At 52.9% G+C, this 25,274-nt stretch overlaps 3 protein-coding genes across 14 annotated transcripts in view; 1 reads left to right on the top strand and 2 right to left on the bottom strand.

Annotated features, from left to right (window-relative positions):
• The window catches only part of AP3D1 (adaptor related protein complex 3 subunit delta 1), a 42,715-nt gene extending 30,791 nt beyond the window's left edge, over positions 1-11,924 (bottom strand). For 6 of the 9 annotated variants that reach the window (XR_014837843.1, XR_014837842.1, XM_085013420.1 and 3 more), the window contains exon 1: positions 11,572-11,924. Coding sequence is in view for 4 of the 9 variants with exons in the window: in XM_021084198.2 (XP_020939857.1) it covers positions 11,572-11,667 (96 nt within the window). In the remaining 5 variants the exon portion in view is untranslated. The remainder of the gene's footprint in view (positions 1-11,571) is intronic. The other 3 variants (XR_014837844.1, XM_085013418.1, XM_085013419.1) reach the window with 1 other exon arrangement.
• Positions 11,925-18,425: 6,501 nt separating this feature from the next.
• On the top strand, positions 18,426-22,175 carry JSRP1 (junctional sarcoplasmic reticulum protein 1). 3 transcript variants are annotated; one of them, XM_085013525.1, is made up of 7 exons: positions 18,426-18,480; positions 19,477-19,629; positions 20,016-20,053; positions 20,213-20,348; positions 20,653-20,823; positions 21,435-21,526; positions 21,623-22,175. In XM_085013525.1, exons 2-7 carry the CDS (start codon positions 19,512-19,514, stop codon positions 22,082-22,084), a joined length of 1,017 nt encoding a protein of 338 aa, XP_084869651.1. In that variant the 5' UTR covers positions 18,426-18,480; positions 19,477-19,511; the 3' UTR covers positions 22,085-22,175. The 3 variants fall into 3 exon arrangements, with proteins under 3 accessions (XP_084869651.1, XP_084869652.1, XP_084869653.1); XM_085013526.1 differs by having other exon boundaries at positions 19,452-19,629; XM_085013527.1 differs by lacking the exon at positions 20,653-20,823.
• Positions 22,176-22,367: 192 nt separating this feature from the next.
• Positions 22,368-25,112, bottom strand: AMH (anti-Mullerian hormone). Of its 2 annotated transcripts, NM_214310.3 has the most exons (5): positions 24,642-25,112; positions 23,974-24,116; positions 23,655-23,763; positions 23,395-23,554; positions 22,368-23,309 (listed from the first exon to the last, which is right to left on the bottom strand). In NM_214310.3, exons 1-5 carry the CDS (start codon positions 25,099-25,101, stop codon positions 22,448-22,450), a joined length of 1,734 nt encoding a protein of 577 aa, NP_999475.2. In that variant the 5' UTR covers positions 25,102-25,112; the 3' UTR covers positions 22,368-22,447. The 2 variants fall into 2 exon arrangements, with proteins under 2 accessions (NP_999475.2, XP_084865848.1); XM_085009722.1 differs by lacking the exons at positions 23,655-23,763; positions 23,974-24,116.
• Between the last annotated feature and the right edge of the window lie 162 nt (positions 25,113-25,274).

Here is a 25,274-nt window from a genome sequence, read left to right as displayed (position 1 = left end):
TCGGCGTTGCCGTGAGCTGTGGTGTAGGTTGCAGACGCAGCTCGGATCCCACGTTGCTGTGGCTCTGGCATAAGCCGGTGGCTACAGCTCCGATTCGACCCCTAGCCTGGGAACCTTCATATGCCGTGGGAGCGGCCCAAGAAATAGCAAAAAGACAAAAACAAAAACAAAAAAAACAACAACAAAAAAAAACGATGAGAGTTCCCATCGCGGTTCAGCAGGTTAAGAACCTGACCAGTATCCATGAGTATGTGGGTTTGATCCCTGGCCTCACTAAGTGGGTTAAAGATCTGGTGTGGCTGTGGTGTAGGCTGGCAACTGCAGCTCCAATTCAACCCCTAGCCTGGGAACTCCTGTATGCCGCAGGTGCGGCCCTAAAAAGAAAATAAAACAAGACAGGAGTTCCCTGGTAGCCTATCAGGTTAAGGATCTGGTGTTATCCTTCTGTGGCTTGGGAACTTACACATGTTGCAGCCAAAAAAAACTACAAAGAGATCACTGACCACAGATCACCATAACAGATATATTAATAATGAAAAAGTTTGAAAATGTGAGAATTACCAAAATGTGACACAGAGACACGAAGTGAGCACATGCTCCATATGGGGTGCCACAGGCCTTCCCTTTGTGAGATGCAGTGTCTGTGAAGCACGATAAAGGGGAACACAGCACAGTGAGGTCTGTCTGGGTTCAACACTTAAACTCACCTTTTTCAAAAAAAGAAGTTAGAGATGCAAGCATGATGAAATTTCAAACACCTTAGCCTGTTCCAGGCAGATGCACATGGCACCACAGAGCAAACAACAGTGAAATGGACGTGTGATTCAGAATGTAACTGAGAACAAAGGAGACAAATTTCCTTCATGTATGCACCTTGCAGGCAATCATAAAATCATCATTTCAATTCTGTCTGCTCAGCAGAGTTCCCTGGGACACTTTAGACCCCAAGGTCCCAGAGCCCTGCCCTGACGAGGGGAGTCAGATCTCTAGGGGTGAGGCCCAGAAATTCTGAAGTTGATTCTGAGGTGCTGGCAAGCTTAAAAACCATGGAACTAGGCCCTGGACTTCTTTTTAAGAGCAGTTTTAGGTTCACAGCAAACCTGAGAGGAAAAGATTTCCAATCTATCCCTGCCCGCCTGCCATGCACAACCTCCCCACCATCAATGTCACCCACCAGTGGGATGTGCTACAATCGATGAATCTACAGTGACACAACATTACCACCCAGGATCCACAGTTGACACTAGGGTTCACTAGTGGGTTTGAACAAAAGTACACTGCCACATGCCCACTGTTTCACTGCCCTAAACCCTCTGTGCTCTGCCTCTTTATCCGCCTCCCCTGAGCCCCACACCACCAATCCTTCCGATTCTCCAGAGCTCTGCCTTTTCCAGGGCGCCCTGCAGCCAGGCCGTAGTGTATGGTGGCTGTTTCGGACCAGCTTCTTTCCCTCAGTCAATGCGCATCTAAGGCTCTTCCTTCTTTCCGCAGCCTGATGGTTTCTTTCTTCTCGGCAATGAGTAACACCCACCCACCTATTGGAGGACATCACCTGGGGTGCTTCACCCCTTGATATTTCCAAGAGATCCTCTCCAAATTGTCTCAAACATGCAAGGCCTGCCAATGGTCACAGCTGCCGGGAACCCAGAGCCCAGCAGTCCTCAGACCTTTAGGGGCATGGACGTGGTTAAGACCACCTCCACCACCAGGAACAAGCTCTAACTAAAGCAGCACTTTCAAGGCACTTCAATCTCTCAAAGCAGAGAAATTTCAGAAGGGAGCTGGGGGGTGGAGGTGGGGGTAGGTGGCAGGCACAGTTACTCCATCCACCTTGCCAGGAACAACCCAGCTGCGATCTATGACCATCACTCAACAAGAAAATACACTTTAACCCAAAGACACAGGCAAGTCAGGGTTGAAATGAGCGCACTTTGCCTTGAATCCAGAGACAATCCAGAATTGGGTCAGTGCGGGCCAGGGGAGGGAGGGATCGACGGTAAAGTGGGTTTCTTTTGGTGGGGTGACAAAAATATTCTCGAGTTAGACTGTGCTACTGGCTGCACAATTTGGAAATACATTATAAAAAAATTAAATTTTAAGCTTAAAGCAGATAGATACTAAAACATATTAAATTATTTCTCAATAAAATCACGTAAAGAAAAAAACCACCTGAGTACAACCAGAACCCCAAGATGTTATGTTATCCAACAGGTGACCCAGACGGGCTGCAGTCTCTGGTTCTGCAAACGCTTGCACTTTGGTCTACATTGGGGTGATGGCCCCTTCCCCTGGACAACAGCCACCTGGAAACCCTGCCTGGCAGTGGAGGAAGGAGGCGACCCTGAGTGCCAGGGCCCCTGGTAGTGGACGGTGATACTGGCCACCCAACAAGAACAGAACCAACAATTCATGGCCTGACAGTGGCCCATGGCAGCAGCTTGAGGGGGACAGTGGGGAGGGAGCTCTGTGAGGTCTGTGCCCACTGCAAGCCCTGGGGACAAGGGTGGGGGAAGACTTGGTCATGAAGCAGTGAAAGGGCCACAGCCAAGCCTAAGACTTCCCCACCTTCACGGCTTCCCCAGAGGAGATCCTCAGTGGGGCAACTGTGTGGTGGGAACATACAACACACGGGGCCATGCTTGGGACACCTGTGGTCACCACTGACAGTGCACCTGGCAATGAGGGCCAGAGACACTGCTTCCCCCCTACAGTGCCCACACAGAGGATGACCAGCCGCCAGTGTCCACAGCGCCCAGGGGGGCCCCAGCCTTGAGCTCACCCAGGTCACCATTCCTTCCTTTCTTCCAACCTCCTGGAACTGCCAAGCAACAGGGCATCCCTGGAGCTGGTGACCAGCACAGGCACAGCTCATCACAGGGACCCCACCCCAGACTGGTCCCCATGGCTGCCACCCCCCAAAGCTTGGTCACATGCTGACTGGGGCCTGGAGCGTGCCCTCTGAAAAGCTCTGACATGTCAGTGAAGCAGACAGAGAAAGAGACAGTTTCACCAAGACTGCGCCAGATCAAGAAAGGAGTGAATGTGGGCGGGGCCCTCACAGCCTGCTGTGGGGACAGGAGCCACAGAAGCCTTTCTGACAGCTGCAACACTGCTGTGAAGGGCTGAGGCTGCACGGAGTGGTGCATCGAATGGCCCAGAGGGGAATCAACCCAGACGTCCGGCCACAGCCCAAAAGACAAAGGCAGTATGGTATAGACAGCAGACTACAAGCCACAGGACCCCTCCCCACAGCAGTGAGTGAAAGCAGCAGGCAACAGAGAACCACACCATCAGCAAAGCCAGCTAGACAGTTTAGGGACACATGTTTAACCACAAGCAAAGCTAGGAAATTACATTCGGAGAACTCAGGATATTAAATACTATGACGCTGTAACTGTACAACATTTAACTCAGTACATGTGCAGGTATGCTTTGCAACCAGTAAGAATTAGAAAAAAAAAACCCAAATCTAGAAAACACACCCTTGGGGCTTTTTAGGAAAGCCTCACTGCTCTCTTTCACATTCACAACCAGCTTGGGGCTTGTGCTACAACTCAGCTCAATTCTGAGCCTCTGCTAGGAGGTTAAGGGCTCGCCCCACAGGACTGCCCCCACCTCACATGCCAATCACAGGTCCAGGTCAACCCCAGAGCTTCTGACTGACCAGCTACACATCAGAATTCCCAGGACTCCCTTTCTCCTCAGGGCAGCTCTTACTCCTGTTTTCCAGTGCAATACACAACAGGACACAGGACACAGATGAATAGTGGATGGAGAGGGAAAAGGGTGGGTCCAGAGGCACCGCATTTGTCCCTGTGGCACACGGATGCTTTCACCAAGAATCTCCCTGAAGCCCACAGTGTATGGAGATTCTCACAGAGGCAACACCACATAGGCACAATGGATCATAACTCACCCCTCTGCAAAGTAGCAGGGACAGACCAAAAGTTCCAAGCTTCAAATAGGGACCCGGTCTTTCTGGTGACCAGCCCCATCCAGAAGCCCACAAAAAGTTATCGCATTAGAACAAAAGACGCTCCAATCACCCAGGAAACCCCAAGGGATTTAGAAACTGAGTGTCAGGAACCCAGGGAGCAGGGACCAAATATCCCAACAAGATGCTCTGACTACTTTTGTTGAAACCACAGAGGTTCCAGGAGCTCTGTGACAGAAGCCAGGACAGAAACCTTATTTCACAGTATTGTAACATCCAACAATACAGAGACAACCTAGGGAACAAGGGCTGCCCAGATGTAGAGGAAAGCATTAGGGAATTCTGGGAAATTTTTCTTATCAATTTAGGTCAGGGTTCTCACCTGGCCCATCCTGATGTCTGGGTGTCACACAGGGGGAGACCCAGCATCAAATGGGTGGGGCCAGAGATGCCACTCCACACCCTAACTCCCACGGGGTGTCCAGGACGGCCCCACAGAGAATGGCCCAGCCCTGATGTCAGCAGTGCCAAAGGAGGAAGAGAGACCTGACTCAGAGAAACAATCTGTTTAACTTCCTCCTATCTTTAGTCTCCTCAGAAGTTGTTAAAATAAAAGGAGTCTGGTGTTCCCACTGTGACGCAACAGGAGAGTGGTGTGTCTGGAGCACCAGGACACAGGTTTGATTCCTGGACCAGCACAGTGGGTTAAAGGATCCAGTGTTGCTGCAGCTGTGGTACAGGCTGCAAATGCAGCTTGGATTTGATCCCTGGCCCAGGGAACCCAAATCCTGCTGGGCAGCCAAAAAAGAAAAATTTTTTTAAATAAAATAGGTAGGAGTCCCCATGGTGGCACAATGGAAACAAATCCGATTAGGAACCATGAGGTTGCAGGTTTGATCCCTGGCCTTGCTCAGTGGGTTAAGGATCTGGCGTTGCTGTTCACTGTGGTGTAGGTTGCAGATGCCGGTCGGATCCAGCGTTGTTGTGGCTCTGGCATAGGCTGGCAGCAACAGCTCCCATTAGACCCCTAGCCTGGGAACCTCCATATGCTGCAGGTGTGGCCCTAAAAAGCAAAAAATAAATAAATACGTAAACAAAAAGTAAAAAAATAAATAAAAATAAAACAGGGAGTTCCCACTGTGATTCAGTGGATTAAGAACCTGCTAGTGGGGTTCCCGTCGTGGCGCAGTGGTTAACGAATCCGACTAGGAACCATGAGGTTGCGGGTTCGGTCCCTGCCCTTGCTCAGTGGGTTAACGATCCGGCGTTGCCGTGAGCTGTGGTGTAGGTCGCAGACGCGGCTCGGATCCCGCGTTGCTGTGGCTCTGGCGTAGGCCGGTGGCTACAGCTCCGATTAGACCCCTAGCCTGGGAACCTCCATATGCCGCGGGAGCGGCCCAAGAAATAGCAACAACAACAACAACAACAACAACAACAACAACAAAAAAGAACCTGCTAGTATCCACAAGGACTCGGGTTTGATCCTTGGCCTTGATTATGGGTTAAGGACCTGGTGTTGCCATGATCTGTGGTGTAGCTCACAGATGTGGCTCGGATTCCATGCTGCTGTGGCTGTGGTGTAGGCCAGCAGCTATAGCTCTGATTCGACCCCTAGTCTGGGAACTTCATATGCCGCAGATGGGGCCCTAAAAAATAGAAAAGAAAAAAAAAAAAAAAGCCAGGAGTTCCCGTCGTGGCACAGCGGAAACGAATCTGACTAGGAACCATGAGGTTGTGGGTTCAATTCCTGGCCTCACTCAGTGGGTTAAGGACCAGGCATTGCTGTGAGCTGTGGCGTAGGTCGAAGAGGTGGTTCAGAACTGGTGTTGCTGTGGCGTAGGTCAGCAGTTATAGCTCCAATTGGACCCCTAGCCTGGGAACCCTCATATGCCGTGAGGCCCTAGAAAGGCAAAAAAAAACAAAAACAAAAACAAAACCCTCCCCCCCAAAATTAAATAAAATGGATCTTACACAAATAGCCAAAAAGTACCAAGTGCTTACCCATGAAGATGTAACACGTGCTTCAGTAACCATCCCCAGAGCAGATGCCTATCCCACACACCTCACAGCCCCAGGGGCCCAACACACCTCAGCACTGGGTTGAACTCCAGGAAAATACCATTTTTGAGGTCAGAAGCTTTACAATATTAGCATTTCAGATAGTTCAATCTTAGTCCCAGATTATGCTCAATTTCAAAATATTATTCCTTCTCTTGGTATTCCCAAGGGATGTTCCAAGACCCCAAAGATACTGTAATCTTCAGACACTCAAGCACTTTGAATAAAATGAGTCCCCTTTGGAGCACAACAGAAACAAATCTGACTAGTATCCATGAGGATGCAAGTTCAATCCCTGGCCTCGATCAGTGGGTTGGGGATCTGGCGTTGCCATGAGCTGTGGTGTAGGTCACAGATGCTGCTTGCATCCTGAGTTGCTGCGGCATCAGCAGCTACAGCTCTGATTTGACTCTTAGCCTGGGAATTTTCATATGCCATAGACGTAGTCCTAAAAAGCAAAAAATAAATAAAATTAAATAAAACGGCACAGATTTCCATACAATGCACACACATCCTCCCTCATACTTGAAATAATCTCTAGATTAGTGTCTAGATACATCTAGATCATCTCTAGACACAAGGTAAGTCAGCGCTGTGTCAATGGCTGCCTGTGTGCGGTAAATTCAAGTCCTGACTATTGGAATATTCTGGGATTTTTTTTTTTAAAGTACTTTCAATCCATGGCTGGCAAATGAAGAACCAATGGATCCCCAAAGCTGATTGTACATGACTAAAACTGCATTTTTTCACAGTTCAGACACTGGTTAAATGGATTGGAAATTCTTAGACCCAAGCAAAAACACTTGGATGCAGAAGAGTGCCCAATGCCTTGAGCTTGGGACAGAAAAACTGGGAGCCGCTTCAATGCCCCTGGGGTAGGAGGTCCCACGTGCATTCACACCCAGGAGGGCTGAGGCCTCAGGAGCACTTCGTGGGCATGGACAGCACTCCATGGGCATGGACAGCATTCCACGCCCACGAAGGGCTGCTTCTTCGATAACAGGCAAAACGCACAACAGAATCTTATAACCCTGGATTTCTATGTGCAGAAAAAATTCTCAAATTAACTTCTGGAGAGAGGTATGTTATGGGTATAATTTTATAATTTAAAAAGATTGAGGGGGGAGTTCCCAACGTGGTTTGTGGTTAATGAATCCGACTAGGAACCATGAGGTTGCGGGTTCGATCCCTGGCCTTGCTCAGTGAGTTAAGGATCCGACATTGCCGTGAGCTGTGGTGTAGGTTACAAAAGCAGCTCGGATCCCGTGTTGCTGTGGCTCTGGCGTAGGCCAGTGGCTATGGCTCCAATTCTACCCCTAGCCTGGGAACCTCCATATGCAGCCGGAGCGGCCTAAGAAATGGCAAAAAGACAAAAATAAATAAATCAATAATAAAAAATAAAAAGATTGAGAGGGAGTTCCTGTTGTGGCTCAGTGGAAACAAACCCGAGTAGTATCCAAGAGGATTCGGGTTTGATCCCTGGCCTTACTCAGTGGGTTAAGGATCCAGAATTGCCATGAGCTGTGGTGCAGACACGGCTCAGATCCCATCTTGCTGTGGCTGTGGTGCAGGCCAGCAGGTATAGCTCCAATTCTGCCCCTAGCTTGGGAACATCCATATGCTGCACCTGCAACCCTAAAAAGCAAAAGCAAAAAAAACCAAAAAACAAAAAACAAAAAAACAAACTATAATAATAAACACAAAAACAAATAAATAAAAATATCAAGGAATTCCCTGGTAGCTCAGCAGGTTAAGGAGATGGTGTTGTCACTGCTGTGGCGTGGGTTTGATCCCAGGCCCTGGAACTTCTGCAAGTTGCAGTCAAAAAGAAAAAAAGTAAAAAAAAAAAAAAAAGACTGAAAGAGGAGTTCTCGTTGTGGCTCAGTGGTTAACAAATCCAACCAGGAACCATGAGGTTGCGGGTTCGATCCCTGGCCTCACTCAGTGGGTTAAGGGTCTGGCATTGCTGTGAGCTGTGGTGTAAGTCGCAGACACCACTCTGATTAGACCCCTAGCCTGGGAACCTCCATATGCTGCAGGTGTGGCCCTAGAAAAGACCAAAAAAAAAAAAAAAAAAGACTGAGGGGAAAAGCTTCCCTGGAGTTCCCGTCATGGCTCAGTGGTTAATGAATCCGACTAGGAACCATGAGGTTGAAGGTTCAATCCCTGGCCTTGCTCAGTGGGTTAAAGATCCGGTGTTGCCGTGAGCTGTGGTGTAGGTTGCAGACAGGCTCAGATCCCGTGTTACTGTGGCTCTGGCATAGGCTGGCGGCTACAGCTCTGATTTGACCCCTAGCCTGGGAATGGGAACCTCCACATGTCGCAGGAGCAGCCCAAGAAATTGCAAAAAGACAAAGAACAAAAAAAAAAAAAAGAAAAAGCTTCCCTTCAAATATGAAGAGTACTCATAAGAATAAAATGTTGAAACTCATTTTTTTTTTTTTTGGTTTTTTTGCCATTTCTTGGGCCGCTCCAGCGGCATATGGAGGTTCCCAGGCTAGGGGTCTAATTGGAGCTGTAGCCACCAGCCAGAGCCACAGCAAAGCAGGATCCAAGCCGTGTCTGCGACCTACACCACAGCTCACAGCAACTCCAGATCGTTAACCCACTGAGCAAGGGCAGGGACCGAACCCGCAACCTCATGGTTCCTAGTCGGATTCATTAACCACTGCGCCGCGACGGGAACTCCAAAACTCACTTATTTTTTTTCCCAGCCATATCCAAGTTTTAGGAGCAAAGACATTCACAAGTGAAATTCCCCCCCACTTGCCAACATTATCTGTGCTATATCTTAAGGATTAAAATCAAGCACCCAGAAACATTTAAATTAGCCCACAATTTTTCAAACTTCTTTGACTCATTGTAAAAAGTACATTTTCCATGGTAGCCCAACTCACACCAGGGCACATGCACACATCACACACACACACACACACACTCAGTATCAGAAACTGAAACAGTTTTCAAAAAACAATTACGCTGTCTGTAATCCCAGATTTTCTAGTTTCTTCTTTTGGGCCAGCATTACATCTCTCCCTGCACTCCCATAAGCACTCAGCAAGGTGGGAAAGTGGCCACTGCCCCCACTTTACATCAAGGGGCTCTCCTCAGGTGACCCAAATAGGCCCAAGAACCCGGACTTAGGTCTCTCAAATGTCATGCACTACACCACATTGCCTTTCCACGTGGCTTTTAAATTTAAAGCTAAAATCTATCATAAAAATAAACTCTGGGGGTAGTTCCCATTGTGGCACAGCAGAAAGGAATCCGACTAGGAACCATGAGGTTGCAGGCTCGATCCCTGGCAGCACTCAGTGGGTTAAGGACATGGTGTTGCCATGAGCTGTGGTGTAGGTTGCAGACAGAGCTCAGATCTGGCGTTGCTGTGGCTCTGGTGTAGGCCGGCAGTAACAGCTCTGATTGGACCCCTAGCCTGGGAACCTCCATATGCTGCGGGTGTGGCCCTAAAAAGACAACACCAACAACAAAAACCTCTGGGGGAGTTCCCTTCGTGGCTCAGCTGTTAAGGATCCTGACTAGGATCCATAAGGATGCAGGTTTGATCCCTGGCCTTGATCAGTGGGTTAAGGATTGGCATTGCCATGAGCTGTAGTGTAGGTAGCAGCTGCAGCTCGGATCTGGCGTGGCTGTGGCTGTGGTGTAGGCCAGCAGCTGCAGCTCCAATTAGACCCCTATCCTGGGAACTTCCATATGCCACAGCGTAGTGCTAAAAATAAAATAAAGAAAAAAAAAGAAAACCACAAAACCCCTGGGAAGTTCCCTGTGCAGCAGGTTAAGGATCAGGCCATGCTATAGCTGTGGCATGGGTTTGATCCCTGGCCCAGGAACCTGTGCATGCCGTGGGTATGGCCAAAAAAATAAATACAATTAACTTTGAGAGAAAACTGTACTACTACCAGAAGTCTTCCCTGGGGGGGCATAGCAGGGCCAAAGGGAAGCATCCATCTTAAAGAGATTGGGCAGCTAGAAGAGTCCTTCCTAATACCTGGAATCCATACCAACTTCCTTCTAATAAGGAAACCTTGGTCCCTGAAACCACATCCTGCTGGGAATCACTAACAGGCCAACAGTCATCAATTTTCATCAGTTCCAAATGAAGAAAGCATAGCGAGGATGCTGCCACTGATGATGGGCACACACCCCTAAATCCAGACATCCTAACTGGAGTGTGAACTCCTCCATCAGAAAGGCCCCTGAGCCTCAGAACCCAGGGAAACGACTGCTTCAAAATCTCCACCAAAGGAGGGGAGAGGCTGGAGGGCACTCAGTGCGGAAAGGAACCTAGGGGTACAAGCACCTTCCAAATTAGCTTAGCCATGCTCAGCACCTGAAATGCAGCCCAACCAGCCACTCTCTCAACTCACAACGAAACTGAAATCAGACCAGGGTCAAATACACTTGTTACCAGCACAGCTGACCACAGCTTCCAACATGCTGCTAATCCCAAACGAACCCAGAGAAGAGAAGGGGTGCCGGAAATGAGCTAAAAAAACCTAGTTACATGTCAGCGAGGTCACACCCGTTCTGAAAAAGTGTAACAAAGAGGCAGGAACTCAGGCTCCTAGCAGAAGAACAGAGCTGGAGCCTAGGGCCCTTGGTGCCTCCTGGCAAATTCCTTAACTTCTCTGCACCTTCCTCTCTGTAATGCTGGGCTTGCCCGGCGCCATTGTGAGGAGGGCTAGGCGGCCTCTGGCACTAGGATCGGCACAAGATCAAACAGCTGCTCTCCTTAGGGCAGCCTCTCCCTCCAGCGGGGAAAGGGGGACTTTCTTCCCTGTCCCACTGCGTAACTGTAGGCTTGGGCCTTCTTCCTTGGAAGCCAGCAGCCCGGTGGTCACTAACTCGCCCAATTCCTCCTAAATCTAGGTCACAGGTTGGGGGGATGGGGGAGAGATGAAAATGGTGCCCACGATTGTACTATGATTTCTGGAAAGCGTTTTCCTTCCTGGCTGTGGAGTTTCTACTTGAAGTCGGCTTCTCCCTTGCAGGACCCCTGAGGGGTTTCCTTATTTTGGCCTAGGGCTTCCGCTGTCCCCCCATCGTTGCCCCCAAGAGTGGCGGCCTGGCCATCTTCCAGGGGCGGGGTGGGAATACCGGCCCAGGAGGCTAGGCCCAGTTCCAAGCCGGGCACCAGGGAGGATCTGGACTTGCGTTAATCCCATAAGGGGTTCCCTCTGGGGGCGACCTACGGACAAGGTCCCCTAAACAGGAGCCCAAGACCTGGGGTGGGGTGGGGGTCCTGCACTTTGAACAAGAAATCCAGAAACATGCTCAAGACGGGAGAGCCGCCGCTGGGCCAGTGGCACTGGGTGTGTGTGACGACACTGCCAAGCCTCTTCCGGGGCTACCCTCGGGGAGGAGGAGGCGGGCCCCCACCGCCGAGCGGGTAAACTGAGGCTCGCGGACGGAGCGTGCGTAAATCCAGGGCGGATAGGCAGGCGGGGCTCAAGCCAGGAGCGGGGCCTCTGTCTGGGTCCTGCCGGGTAGGACCGATTCGGGATCGAACGGGGTTGGGGTCAGGGCAAGAAGCCCGGCCAGGTTCAGCGCGCCGGGCTCACCTCGTCCTCCTTATGGTTCCGGATGCCGCGCACCAGGTCCTGCAGATTCTTGTCGAACATACGGTCGATGCTGCCCTTGACCATCTTGAGAGCCATCGCGGCGGCGGCCACCGCCGGGCTCGAGACTTGGGAGACGCGCGGCCGGGTGCCCTGAGGGGGCAAGGGGGCCTCGCCTGCCGCCCGTGGAGCGCTGCGCTGCCGGCCGCCGCGGTGGGGCGGGTTCCCAGGCCAGGTCGGCGGCGGTCGGCGGGGTGGCGGGGGCGGGGGCGGAGGCGGGGGCGGCGGCGGCGACGACCCGCTGGGCAGGCCGCGCTCCCTTTCCCTCCGGCTCCGCGCCGAGCCGCTTGCAAATGGCGGACAAGATGGCGGCCGGTCAGCTGACGGCCCTAGCAGAGTCCCGGCGGCCCGCCCCCGGGAGCCCTGCCTCCCTAGAAACCCCTCCCCTTCAACTTACTGCGTTTCCATAACAACGCCAAGCCGCCCAATGGAAACGCAGACAACGATCACAGGGCCCTTCGGCCTTGCTCTCTACGGCTCAAGACTCTTCCCTCTCATTGGTCAGTGACATCATTAGCTCCACCTACTTCCCCGTTCAAGGTTGTAACCACGCCCCCTTGGCGTGCCCTCTCTGCCCCGCCCCTCAGCTAAGTGACAGGCGTAAGAGAGCCCAGCTGTGGGTGGAGCCTGCTATGGGCGGGGCGCCCACGTGGAGTTTCCCAGGCAGGTTCCTGGAGAAGGATCCAGCTCCGCCCTTTCTGATTGTAAAAGCTGACACTGAGAACCTCCAAATTCGACTCTGTCTCCAGAACGTCTCACAAAATCCTATCATATGGGCAGACAGGGATTAACATGCCCACCTGGAGAAGCTGAGGACCAGAGCTAGGACTTCAATCCAGTTATTCACTCAAGAAGTTTTTTTTCTTTTTCCCGCAGCACCAAGGGCATATGGAAGTTCCCTGGCCAGGAATCCAATCTGAGCTGCAGCTGCAACAACTCGGTTTTTTTGTTTTCCTTCATTTTAAAAAGTTTTATTGAAATATAGTTGATTTACAGCCTTGTGATAAACACTGAATTCTTAACCTACTGCTACGGGCAGGGATCTAACCCGCGCTGCCTCAGACAATGGGGGATTTTTAACCCACTGCACCACAGGGAGAACTCCCCCATTCAAGGAAAACTTATTGAGCACCTACTTTATGCCAGGCCTCCCTCCCAAGTGAATGAGATACAAGTGGTTCCTGCCCACCAGGATCCACCACTAAGAGAGTAAAAGCGAGCCACAAACTGTAATGAGATATTAGCAACACATGTATCTGCCAAAGGATTTATATCCACAATATACCTGAACAGAAAATAAAGCAGAACCAAACAAAAAATTCCTACAAAACGAAAAGAGGTGTTCTCATTGTGGCACAGTGGAAACGAATCTGATTAGTAATCATGAGGATGTAGGTTCAATCCCTGGCCTTGGTCAGTGGCTTAAGGACCTGGCACTGCCATGAGATGCAGTGAAGATCACAGACACAGCTCAGATCCCACATTGTTGTGGCTGTGGTATAGGTGGGCAGACAGAGCTCTGATTTAACCCATAGCCTGGGAACTTCCATATGCCATGGGTGCAGCCCTAAAAAGCAAAAACAAAAAACAAAACAAAAAAAACACCAAAAATAAAAAGACAATTCAGTTAAAATATGGGGAGTTCCCGTCGTGGCGCAGTGGTTAACGAATCCGACTAGGAACCATGAGGTTACGGGTTCAGTCCCTGCCCTTGCTCAGTGGGTTAACGATCCGGCGTTGCCGTGAGCTGTGTGTAGGTTGCAGACGCGGCTCAGATCCCGCGTTGCTGTGGCTCTGGCGTAGGCCGGTGGCTACAGCTCCGATTCAACCCCTAGCCTGGGAACCTCTATATGCCGTGGGAGAGGCCCAAGAAATAGCAACAACAACAACAACAAAAAGACAAAAAAATAAAATAAATAAATAAGTAAATAAATAAATAAATAAAAATATGGCACACACAGCAAAAATTTATGAATAAAGCATATCGCAAAAGAAGACATCCAAGTGGCCATCTACCTCAATCATCAAGAAAGTGTAAATTTAAACCACACTGATATAGTTCTGGACTCTGGAAGAATAGCTAAATTTAGAAAGACTGAAGAGTTCCAGTAGTGGCTCAGTGGTTAAGGAAACTAACTAGTATCCATGAGGACGCAGGTTCGATCCCTGGCCTCACTCAGTAGGTTAAGGATCCAGTGTTGCCGTGAGCTGTGGCGTAGGTCAGAGATGAGGCTTGGATCCTGCATTGCTTTGGCTGTGGTATAGGTGGGCAGGTACAACTCCGATTCAACCCCTACCTAGCCTGGGAACCTCCCTATGCCGCAGGTACCGCCCTAAAAAGACAAAATACAAAAAAAACAAAACAAAACAAAACAAAAAAGACTGAGGATATTAAGTGTTGCAGGGAAGTGGAGCTACTGGAACTCTCCTGTCTTACACTTGAGGTAGAAATGTAAAACTATACAGTTACAACAGAAGCCTGTCTGGCTGTATCTTTTAAAGCTAATATACCTGTTCCCTCTGACACAGAAATTCTACTACTGTTCCCAAAAGAATGCATAAACACATCCACCAAAGGACCTGATCAAGGATAGTCAAAGTAACTGTATTTATATTAGCCAAAAACTCAAAATGATCCAAATGTCCATCAAGAAAAAATGGAGGAGTTCCTGTGGTGGCGCAGTGGTTAACGAATCCGACTAGGAACCATGAGGTTGCGGGTTCGATCCCTGCCCTTGCTCAGTGGGTTAACGATCCAGCGTTGCCATGAGCTGTGGTGTAGGTCGCAGACTCGGCTTGGATCCCGCGCTGCTGTGGCTCTGGCGTAGGCCAGCGGCTATAGCTGCGATTCGACCCCTAGCCTGGGAACCTCCATATGCCGTAGGAGCGGCCCAAGAAATGGCAAAAAGACAAAAAACAAAACAAAACAAAACAAAAAAAAAAAAAAAAAAAAAAAAAAAAAAAGAAAAAATGGATATATAACTTGTGGTATAGTCAAACTGTGGAATACTGTGCAACAATGAAAATGAAAAATTACTAATACACAGAACAAAATAGATGAATTACACAGATACAATATGAACATAATAAGCCAAACACAAAAGAATATACACAGGGAGTTCCCTGGTGACTCAGTGGGTTAAGGATTTGGCATGGTCACTGCTGTGGTTCTGATTACTGCTGTGGTGCAAGGTCAACACCTAGTTTGGGAACTTCAATATGCCTTAGGTGCGGCCCTAAAATGAAAAGTATCTAAAATGATGAGCTCCTGGTGTGGTTCTGTGGAAACAAATGAATTAATGGCCAAAAATTTTCCAAATTATATATATATATATATAATATTTGAAATATATATATATATATTTCAAAACTATCTAAAAACCTCAGTGGAGGAATTCCTATTGTGGCTCAGCAATAACAAGCCCAACTAGTATCCATGAGAATACAGGTTCAATTCCTAGCCTTGCTCAGTGGGTTAAGGATCCAGCATTGCCATGAGCTGTGATGTAGGTCACAGACATGGCTCGGATCCCAGGTTGCTGTGGCTATGGCGTAGGCCGGCAGCTATAGCTCTGATTTGACCCCTAGCCTGGAAACTTCCACATGCCACAGGTGAGGCCCTAAAAAATCAGGGGGAAAAAAAAAGCTCAGTACAATTATAAATGTAGTAAAATTCATTGAGTAATTAAAAAAATGATATCAGAGGTATATTTATGCACTTCTGAGAATCAGGTTCTTTTGTAGAGAAAATATCTGTTTCACACAAATTTTGTTTATATGGAAAAATATTTACATCGTAGTAGTGATATATATTTCCGGTATTACTGTAAAAAAAAAAAAGAAAAAGAAAGCTCAGTAGACTCCAGGGGAGATAAACACAGAGAAAGCACAACCAGGCACATTATAAATTAAAGTACGGAAACCAGAGATAAGGAAAAAAAAAAGACCATGATGGAAGATAATATAAGAAAGGGAAGATTTCTGGGAACTGTATCTAATCACTTATGATGGAACATGATAATGTGAGAAAAAAGAATGTATACACGTATGTGTGACTGGGTCACCTTGCTTACAGTAGAAAATTGACAGGACACTGTACAACAAGCTATAAAGGAAAAAATAAAAATCGTTATAAAAAAATAAAAGAAAGGGAAGTTTGGAGATCCCATTGTAGCTCAGTGGGTTAATAATCTGACTAGTATCCATGAGGATGCTGGTTTGATCCCTGGCCTTGCTCAGTGAGTTAAGGATCCAGTGTTGCCGTGAGCTGTGGTGTAGGTCACAGATGCCACTCAGGTGTGGCATTGCTGAGGCTGTGGCGTAGGCCAGCAGTTGTAGTTCTGATTTGACCCCTAGCCTGGGAACTTCCACATGCTGCAAGTGGAAGTTGTCAAAAAAAGAAAAAAAAAAGAAAGAAAAAAAGAGAATGTATATATATTTATGGATGTTCTTTATTTCATTATTTATTTATTTATTTATTTATTTTTGACTCCTAGCCTGGAAACTTCCATATGCCTTGGGTGTAGCCCTAAAAAAAGGGTGAAAAAAATAACAAGAACCTGGCAACAATATCTGTCAAATGTGGAACCAATATGTGTTTTCAGACAAATTAATGCTGAGTGATTTTGTGGCCAGTAGACCTACAATAAAAGAAATGTTTTGGGGAGTTCCCATTGTGACTCAGCAGTAATGAACCTGACTAGGATCCATGAGGATGTGGGTTTGATCCCTGGCCTCACTCAATGGATTAGGGATTCAGCATTGCCTGGACCTGTGGTGTAGTTTGCAGACCTAGCTTGGATCCTGCATTGCTGTGGCTGGGGTGTAGACCAACAATTGTAGTTCTGATTCAACCACTAGCCTGGGAACATCCATATGCCGCACCTGCAGTCCTGAAAAGCAAGGGAAAAAAAAAAGGGGGAGTTCTCTGATGGCCTAGTTGTATTCTCATAGCCATGGCTCTGGTTGCTGCTGTGCAGTGTAGGTTCAATCCCTGGCCCAGGAATTCCTACATACTACCTGTGTAGCAAAAAAGAAAAAAAAAATACCAAAAAAGAAAAATATTTTGGGGAGTTCTCTTTTAGCGTAGTGGGTTAAGAATCTGGTGTTGTCACTGCTGTGGCTTGGGTAGCAGCTGGGGAAAGTGTTCCACCCCCTGGCCTGGAAATTCTGTATGCTGTGGGCACAGCCAAAAAAAAAAAAAAAAAAAAGCATAAAAACCCACAATGAAGAAAATATCAGCATTTTACATGAAGAGAGGATCTGATCCTGCACTTGACCAAATCACCTACCTCCTCCCCCAATCTCAACCCTGTCAGATCCTGGTGAAAGGACACATACCATGTGCCCTCCACACGTGGGAGCATCACTCATCCTGAAAAGGAGAGAAGCCCTGACACTCACTGCCTACCACGTGGATGGACCTGGAGATCAGGATGCTCAGTGAGAGAAGCAGATACAGAAGGACGCAGTGTGTGATTCCATGGATGGGAAATGTCCAGAACAGGCACATCCACAGACGCAGAGAGTGGGTTAGTGCTGTCAAGGGCTGGGATGTGGATGAAGGTGACTGCTGATGGGGATGGGGCTTCTTTTTTGGGTGATGGAATGTTATGGAATTGGATAGAGATGATAATGGTACAACCGTGGGAAGGTACTAAATACCACTGAATTGTATACTTTACAGAGTGAACTGTATGGTAATGAACTGTGTTCCGATAAGACTGCTATTGTAGGGAGTTCCCGTTGTGGCTCAGTGGTTAACAATCTGATTAGGACCCATGAGGTTGTGGGTTTGATCCCTGGCCTTGCTGAGTGGGTTAAGAATCTGGCATTGCCGTGAGCTGTGGTGTAGGTCGCAGATGCGGTTCGGATCCCACGTTGCTGTGGTGTAGGCCGGCGGCTACAGCTCCGATTAGACCCCTAGCCTGGGAACCTCCATGTGCTGTAGGATCGGCCCTAGAAAAGGCAAAAAGACAAAAAAAAGAAAAAAAAAAAAAAAAGACTGTTATTTTAAGAAAATGACAAAGTGGTGGGCAAGAGAGAGTGTTTAATAAAAAAGAAAAATGGGGAGTTCCTTGTTGGCCTACTAGGTTAGGGACATGGCATTGTCACTGCTGTGGCTCTGGTCACTGCTGTGGCATGAGTTTGAACCCTGGGTGGAAACCTTTGCATGCCCAGTACATGGCCAAACCAAACCAAACCAAACAAAAGCGCTGAGTGCTGTGTGTTTGATGATTGACTGAACCAAGGTGTGGATGTGTGTATGACTTGGTGGGATGATACAAAAACAGCCCAGAGTCATCCAGTGGTTGTTTAACCCAAATTAACTCATTTTGACCTCACTGTCCCCTGGGAGGAAGTGACTCCACTTTCCAGATGAGGAAACCAAGGCCTCTGAGCTGTGCCTAGCCAAGTTCAGCCAGCAGAGCCCGGATTCCCCTCAGTGGTGTTGTCCTCCTCCAGGAAGCCCTCCCCTGATGGCCCTTGGGCTCCTGAGACACAGTCGGTGATCATAAAAGCAAGATGACCACACTTTGTGGGTGGTCTTACCTTTGGGACCCTCTTTTCTGAGGCTGCTAGACAGGAAGCAGTGCTCCCAGGGTCACTGGGGCCAGCCTGGCTGTGGCTCTGTGCCAGTGGGGGCGGGGCCACCCCTTGGCAAATGCCTGGTCCTGCTCCAAGGAGGGGGTGCACCCCAGCAGGGACCTCAAGCCAGACTTCCTCCCCCTCCCACTGTGGCCGAGAGCTGATTGGCCCACCCCATGGCCTCCAACCACCTGTTACTGCCTGTCTCCGGCCACCCTGCCTGTGTTCCATCCTGACCACCAGGCCCAGCGTGGCGGCTGTGGGGTAAGAGGGGCAGAGGGAGGCCTGGGCAGAGGTGGGCCCTCCACCCCAGGATCTAGGAAGGCATCCAAGGTCCATAGGGGTCCCCAAATCCTGTGGCTGCCCTCATACCGCCTAGGGGCACACTCCCCTCCCCCATCAGGCCCCTCCCCCACCATCTGCTCTTGCCCCAGGGAGGGGTTCCCTCTCAGTCCAGATATGAGTCACATTAATGCTTAAGCCAGAGGCACTGGGAACCCCAAAAAGCAGGGATGGGAGGCCAACAGGCAAGTTTGACTCCAGCTCTGCACAACCTCAGGCCCATGCCTCTGTCTCCAGCCTCAGTTTCTTCACCTGCCCTACGGGAGCAAAGGCAGCCAGAGGAGGTGGGACCCCCAGCGTTGAGGTCAGGAGCCCTGGGACCTCCCGCCCCTGGCCTTCCTGTCATGGCCAGAGCAAGGCTAGTCCTTGCTGCTGGGCCTTCAGCTCCCAGACTTAGAGGGTCCAGGGGAGGCTGGGTGCCAGGAATTGTGGGTGAGGATGGTCCAAAGGAAGACCCCAGGGGGGCAAAGGCCTGGGAGGGGATGGGCCGCATGTTGACTGGTCCCACTGGCCTTGGCCACCGGATAAAAATAGTCCCTGGTCTCAGAGAACATGAGCCGACCCTGGGGCCAAGGGTTCCGGTTTGGGCTCCTTGCTCACCTCTGTGTGACCAAGGGCAGGACTCAGCCCACTCTGGGGGCCCAGGAGCCCCTGTACTCAGCAATGCTGGGGCCTCAGAGATGCTGGCCTATCGGGAGGGGTCCCAATGCCGGCCTAAGGGGTCAGGAAGAGTTCCTGGCTGCTGGGCCATATCCTGCTGAGTGTGAATTTACCAAGTGAAGAGGGCTCCAGGCAGAGAGAAAAGCCAGGGCTTGTTGTGGGGATGGGAGAGGAGGGACCCCTTTTCTCTTCAGGTCAGGCCCAGACCCCTAGCAGGGGCTCAGCAAGTGTAGGCTGCTTCTTCCCCACTCTCCCCAGCCCTACCCTGGACCTGCTGCTTCTCAGACGTCTCCATGACAACCAGGGCCTTGGAAGAGCTGGATGGAGGCCTGGGCAGCTGCCCAGTGGATGAGGACCTCTCTGCACTGGCTGACCCCTGCCCAGGCCAGCCCCGGGAGGACAGGGCCCGAGGTAGAGAGCCCCCCCAATGAAGCCCATGCCCCACCCTCCTGCTGAGCTGGATGGCTCACCCTCAGAGACCAGGACTAGGACTCCCAGCTTTGACTGGCTTAAACAGTGCCCCCCCCCTTCCCAAGCTCTGTACCCATTACTATCTCTCGGGAGGATTGTAAGGAGCCTAAAGAATGCAGGTGTTAGACCACATGGGTGAGGGTTCGAATTCCAGCTCGCCAAGGAAGTGTTGTGTGCCTCTGTGCAAGGCTGCCACTGAGTGTGTTTGCTTTCTATTCTGTGAAATGAGAGCAGCCAACCACCCTTCACCCAGCACAATCCAGCGGAGGGTGGGACTAGCCTGGGGGTCTCCACGACCGTGACTCTCCTTCTTTCCCCACCAACAGCAACATCCAGGCTGGCTGACTCCAGCAGCTGGCCCCATGTGAGTAGCCAGGGCCCTGGGGTTTCAGCCTATTGTGTGCCTGGTAAGGGGGACATACTGGTCAAGAGGGGGGGCTTCTGCAGCCCATGAGAAAGGGCTTGGTCTCCCTTAGAGGAAAAGGAGAAAGAAACACCCAGGTCGACAAGTGACTCCCCACAGGATTCTCAGGAACGGGCTCCTGAAGGCGGCCCCATAGGCAGTGTGGACCTGGATGCCAGACCCAAGAAGACAGAAAAGGAGCCTGTGGCAAAAGTGGCCTCAGGCCCCGGGAAGGAGAAGCTGAAAGCAGGAGCAAGTGGGTTTCCAGGAGGCAGCGGTGAGGTGGGGGGTGGGTTTGGATCAGCATGAGGCGGGAGAGTCCTGGCTGGGGGGAAGGGGCAAGAGGGTGCCTGGGCCTGACTGGTGTCCAGGTGGGGTATAGGCAGTAACTAAATGGGCTACGAGCCTCTGCTAATTCATGACAATATCTTAGCTGCTACTAAGCTCACAGGGCTAAGTTCCTCCTTCTAGGGCCGTGCAGCCCGGCAGGGCAGAGCTGAGTTTAGTTGCAGGTCTGTCCCTCGGGGCTGCCAGCGCCCAGCCGGTCCTTGTTCCCACAGCCCCTCGGAGCCCAGCACGGAAGAAAGCACAGGCCTCACCGCCCCCAAGGCCGCCGCCAACACCCCCAGCCCTGAGCGAGGAGCTGCCCTGGGGAGATCTGACGCTCAACAAGTGCCTGGTGCTCGCCTCACTTGTGGCGCTGCTGGGCTCCGCCTGCCAACTGTGCCGTGGTGAGCTTGCCCCCCAAACGTGGCAGCTCTTCCCGGAAGAGCGTCGGCCCCAGGCAGGGAGTCTGTGCTCCTCCCCTCCAGGGTGGGGCACGCCCCCTTCCTCTGAGTGTGAAGGGGTCCTCACTGCCCTTTGCACTTCCTGCTCTGGGACAGACCTTGTGTGCCCCATGGCCACGCCTCCCTTCTATCCTGGACCTGCTTTGAGCCATTCCCCACCTCCCCGAACTTCCCCTGGGGGAAGGCCCATGGTGCAACTCCCTCCACCCTGTAAATAGGCCCCGCAGAGCCCCCACTATGGGCCCAGGACATGCTTTGCATGCCCGGTTCTTTTTTGGTAGTGTGCTGCTTTACCTGGGCCCAAGGGTGCTCTGGCAGCATCCTTTTGTCACCTGAAAGAGGTAGGTTTGAAGGGAAGTTCACCACTGCAGGAGAGACCCAGGAACCTTTCCCAGAGCACGGAGGGACCCAGCCCAGCCTCAGTGTACTTGCAGGAGTCCAGCTGGGCTGGTTTGCCTATCTCTAGGAGAGGGGCTCTAGAGGCTGGGCAGGACAGTGTGGTGTGGTTGGTCCCTTGGCCAGGCTGACAGGCATTCCCTCCTGATCCTGCTCAGAGGCCGTGGCTGGGGAGGCGGAAGCCCGTGTACCTGTCCCTGTGCCGTGGGTCACACCAAGCTCGGCCCCAAAGGAGTCAGCTTCGCCCCTGGTAAGGGCTTCCTTCAAGTGACCCCATTAGGGGAAGGGGCCTGGGTTGTGGAGGAATTCTCAGCAGACCCACCACCCCACACTGTCCGCGTTGCAGCCAAAGTCTGTGGCCTGGGCCCCCCCATTGGGACAGCCCCAGCCTCAGGCGAAGGAAGAGGAAAGGGCCAAGGTCCCCGAGGTTCCTGGGAGCAGGGAGGCTGCAGGGAAGGACGAAGGGGAGTCTGAGGAGGCCGCTGGCGAAGAGCCCAAGGAGAGGCCAAAGAAGGAGGAGAGGCTTAGGAAGGAGCAGCTGCGGAAAGAGGAGAGGCCCAGAAAGGAGAGGCCCCGGAAGAAGAAGTCACAGAAAGAGGAGAGGCCTCGGGCTGCCAGGGAGACCCGGGAAGCCCTACTACGGCGCTGGGAGGCACGTGAAGGGGGCCATCGACCGTGGGCACAAGATCCCGGTGACTCCGAGTACAGGAAGAGGCAAGCGTGGGCCTCCCTGCTGCACCGGGCCGAGGAAGACCGGCCTCGAGGCCGAGGCCGCCAGAAGCAACGCACAGGCAAAGGACGGGACTGAACAAGACCTGGTCCAGTGCGGGAATCTCTGGACCTCTGCTGGAGGGTTCCATGGTTTCAGAGAAATAAAGCGAGTGCTGCGGCCCCCTTCATCGCCTGCTCCTTTTTGCTCAGACCCCAGGACCTGCCCAGGCCTGAGTGGCAGGAGTGGGGAGCTTCAGGTGGATTGGGGGCAGGGAGGCAATAGATGCCGACAGGACAGGGATGACCCGGCCCTGCTCACCAGTAAAGTGCCCACAGAAGGAGGCCCTCGCCTATCCCCAAACACGCATGGACACTCCAGCCACGTGCTTTCTGGTCTTTATTGGGGCGATCGGGTTTGAATAAATATGGGCCGGGGAGCCACTCGGGGCATGGCGCGGGGTCACCGGCAGCCGCACTCGGTGGCCACCATGTTGGGCACGTGGTGGGCACTGATGCGCTCCTCAGACAGGCTGATGAGGAGCTTGCCTGCGTAGGCTGTGGGCACGCAGCAGGGCGGGCGGGCCAGGGCGGCGCCGCGGGCCTGCATCTTAAGCAGAAGCACCACGTGGTTGCCATACCGCGGGTTGCGGTCCGATTGCGGCCAGCCGCAGGTGCCTTGGCAGTTGTTGGCTTGATATGTCTCGGGGATGAGCACCGAGCGCTCGGCGCGCAGGTCCACGCTAAGCTCGCGCAGCGCACAGGGCCCATTGGAGACCGCGGTCCCAGCGCTGCGCTGCGCCCGTGCCGGCCCGCTCCGTTCCCTCCAGCGCCACTCGGTGCGCAGGCCCTGAAGCGCCTTGAGCAGCAACACTGCGCGCAGCGGGCCGCCGGGGTCCCCTCTGTCCCCTGGGCACAGTGCCAATAGGCGTGCCAGCAACGGGGTGGCGGTGGGCGGCAGCCCGGGGAGGCCGCGCAGCTCGGCTGCTGCCGACTGAAGTTCGGTGGCCACTCGGCGCGCTAGGCTTGAGGCCCACATCGCGGTTACCGGACCCTGCAGCGGCGCGGGGACGCCAGCGGTGGCCGCGGTGGGCGGCGGCAGCAGCAGCAGCAGTGGCTCCTCGCCGTCGAGCAGGCGCTCCAGCGCCGCAGGGTCCGACAAGTTGACCTGGCCCTGCGGCAACCCGGCCAGCGCGCCCGGGTCCAGGGCCAGACTCGGCGGCGGGATTCTGGCTGGGGGTCCCCGCAGCGCACGCACAAGGCGCGTGAGCGTTTCCAGGAAGGGGTCGGTGCTGGGCAGAGGCTCCTCGGGCTCTGGGGACAGCCTGGACGGCGGAGCGCGGGGACGTGAGGGCACAAGCCTGCGCTGCCCCCACGTCCCTGCGCCCCCAAGTTCTGACTCATGCGCACCTGGGCTGCGGGAATGGCATTGAGTCCACCCGGCCGTGTGCGGGCATCGGCACCGGCCCCTGCGGCGGCAACAGGAGCAGGGCCGGGGTCATCCGTGTGAAGCAGCGAGAGTCGGCGCCAAACAGCAGCGCCTGCAGCTGGGCGGTGCTCAGGGAGGCACCTGAGGATGGAGGCAGGAGCTGGCTCAGCGACTGGAAGGGGGGGGGGTGTTTCCGAGGGCAGCCGCCCCAGCCCGGCTCCAGTCTGGGGGAGGGGGCTACCATTTCCGCGGCGTCGCAGGGTCAGAGCAAGCCCAGAGCCACGCCAGGCCCTCTCTGGGTGGTCGACCGCCAACGCCAGGAAGCCAGAGTCCCTAGTCGGGCAGAGGCTCTGTGGAGATGGGGACTCAGCCAGGCTTGCTGGGGCCTTGGGACACCAGCCCTGCTTGCCTGCTGCCCTAAACATCCCTGCAAAATTCCAACTTGGACAGTCACAGCCTTTCTGTTAGGTGCAGTTAACCCCCCCCCTCAATAATCCCGCCCTTGCCTTGAATGAGGGCTCCTGGTGGCCCAGGGACAGCCTCATTCACCTCTCTGGTACCTGGGCGCCGGGCAGCCCAGCCCCGGTGACAGTGACCTCTGGGCCGGGCCCTGGATACAACACCAACAGCGCCAGCTCCAGGGGGCTGGCTTCTCCAGGTAGGGGCTCCTGGAACTTCAGCAAGGGTGTTGGCTCCCACGACACTGTGGCCAGGACAAAGGGGGAAGTGGACAGAGTTGCCTGAACCACAGAAGCCCAAGACCCTCCCCCAAAGCCTGTCGCCTGTGCAGGAGGGGGAGCCTCAGTGGGGGGACGGCTCTGGCTGGAGACACTTGATACCCTTGGGCTCCAGGTGCCAAACCTGCCTGGGACAGGCAACCTGGGAGGAGGGATGCATAGGGTGGGTGGTGGAGCACTGCCCCCACTGCTGTGGGTTACCCAAGCCCTTGGGGTCTCTTGGTCTGAAGCTCTCCTGGAGGGAAGCCATTCCCTGCAGTGGGTCCCTGAGGTCCATGGCCGTGTGTATTTGTCTGTTGCTGGACCTTCCCAGGTACTGGAGGAGGCACTCCCAGACAGGGCAAAATAAGGTCACCCACCTGTCTGGCCATCAGCCTCAACTTCCTGAGGAGGCTGGGTGCGGCTCTAGGCAAGAAACAGTCGTCTCCCATCCTGAGACTAGAGCCCAGTCCTCTGCCCACCCACCAGGTCCCGCTGCAGCCCCCACGTACCTTCCTCCAGGTGCAGGACCACCAGTCGCTGCCCCCTGGGCTCCCCCAGCCATGCCTGCAGCTGCTGCAAAAGGGGCAGGGCAGCCTGCCTGAGGCTGGGAGGGCAGAGCCCAAAGTTGGCCAGGTCTTGGGGACCCCAGCGGGCATGCCGCACAGCCTCCAGGAAGGCCTGCTCATAGCTGCTTAGAGTCCCCACCACCCACAGAAAAGGACTGCTCCCATTGCCAGGGTCTCCATTCAGGGTCACTAGGCACAGGGGGTCCTGAGGGCCACCCAGGGGCCAGGCACCAGGGGGCGGCCAGTTCCAGTCCCAGTGGAAGATGAGCCCCTCGGTGCCTGTGGCTGGCTCCCTGGGCAAAGCTGGGGTGCTGGAGACCTCTTCTCTGGGGGTCCCAGCCTCCAGCAGGGCCCCCATTGCTGCCAGCACCAGGACCAGCTGAGAGAGAGAAGGACCCTGCATCCTGGCACTTTGAGGGGCTGGGCTGCCCTGGCTTATATGGGGGAGCAGGAATGTGGGTGTGGGAGGCCAGCCCCTATCTCCTTCTGGGATGTGACCTTGGAGGCCGGTGCCTGCTGTGAGCCTGGGCAAGCCAGCAGGCTTCTCAAAACCTCTTCTGTTCCAACCTGACTGCC

Source organism: Sus scrofa, chromosome 2 (assembly GCF_054392235.1).
Source record: "Sus scrofa isolate SSC_HxYL_T2T_F1_AM1 chromosome 2, Sscrofa_HxYL_maternal_Yorkshire_Landrace_v2.0, whole genome shotgun sequence".
Taxonomy (NCBI): Eukaryota; Metazoa; Chordata; class Mammalia; order Artiodactyla; family Suidae; genus Sus; species Sus scrofa.
This window is presented reverse-complemented; position numbering and strand designations above follow the sequence as displayed.

What these genes read in the sequence shown, in the direction of transcription:
- JSRP1 (XM_085013525.1), top strand. Translation starts at nt 19,512, where the DNA reads ATGACAACCAGGGCCTTGGAAGAGCTGGATGGAGGCCTGGGCAGCTGC. An exon ending in CCGGGAGGACAGGGCCCGAG is followed by an intron (nt 19,630 to 20,015) that starts GTAGAGAGCCCC and finishes CCCCACCAACAG; the next exon opens with CAACATCCAGGCTGGCTGAC. An exon ending in CGCCTGCCAACTGTGCCGTG is followed by an intron (nt 20,824 to 21,434) that starts GTGAGCTTGCCC and finishes GATCCTGCTCAG; the next exon opens with AGGCCGTGGCTGGGGAGGCG.
- AMH (NM_214310.3), bottom strand. Translation starts at nt 25,101, where the DNA reads ATGCAGGGTCCTTCTCTCTCTCAGCTGGTCCTGGTGCTGGCAGCAATG. An exon ending in CTGGGCTGCCCGGCGCCCAG is followed by an intron (nt 23,764 to 23,973) that starts GTACCAGAGAGG and finishes CCATCTCCACAG; the next exon opens with AGCCTCTGCCCGACTAGGGA. An exon ending in CCTGCGACGCCGCGGAAATG is followed by an intron (nt 23,555 to 23,654) that starts GTAGCCCCCTCC and finishes CTCCATCCTCAG; the next exon opens with GTGCCTCCCTGAGCACCGCC.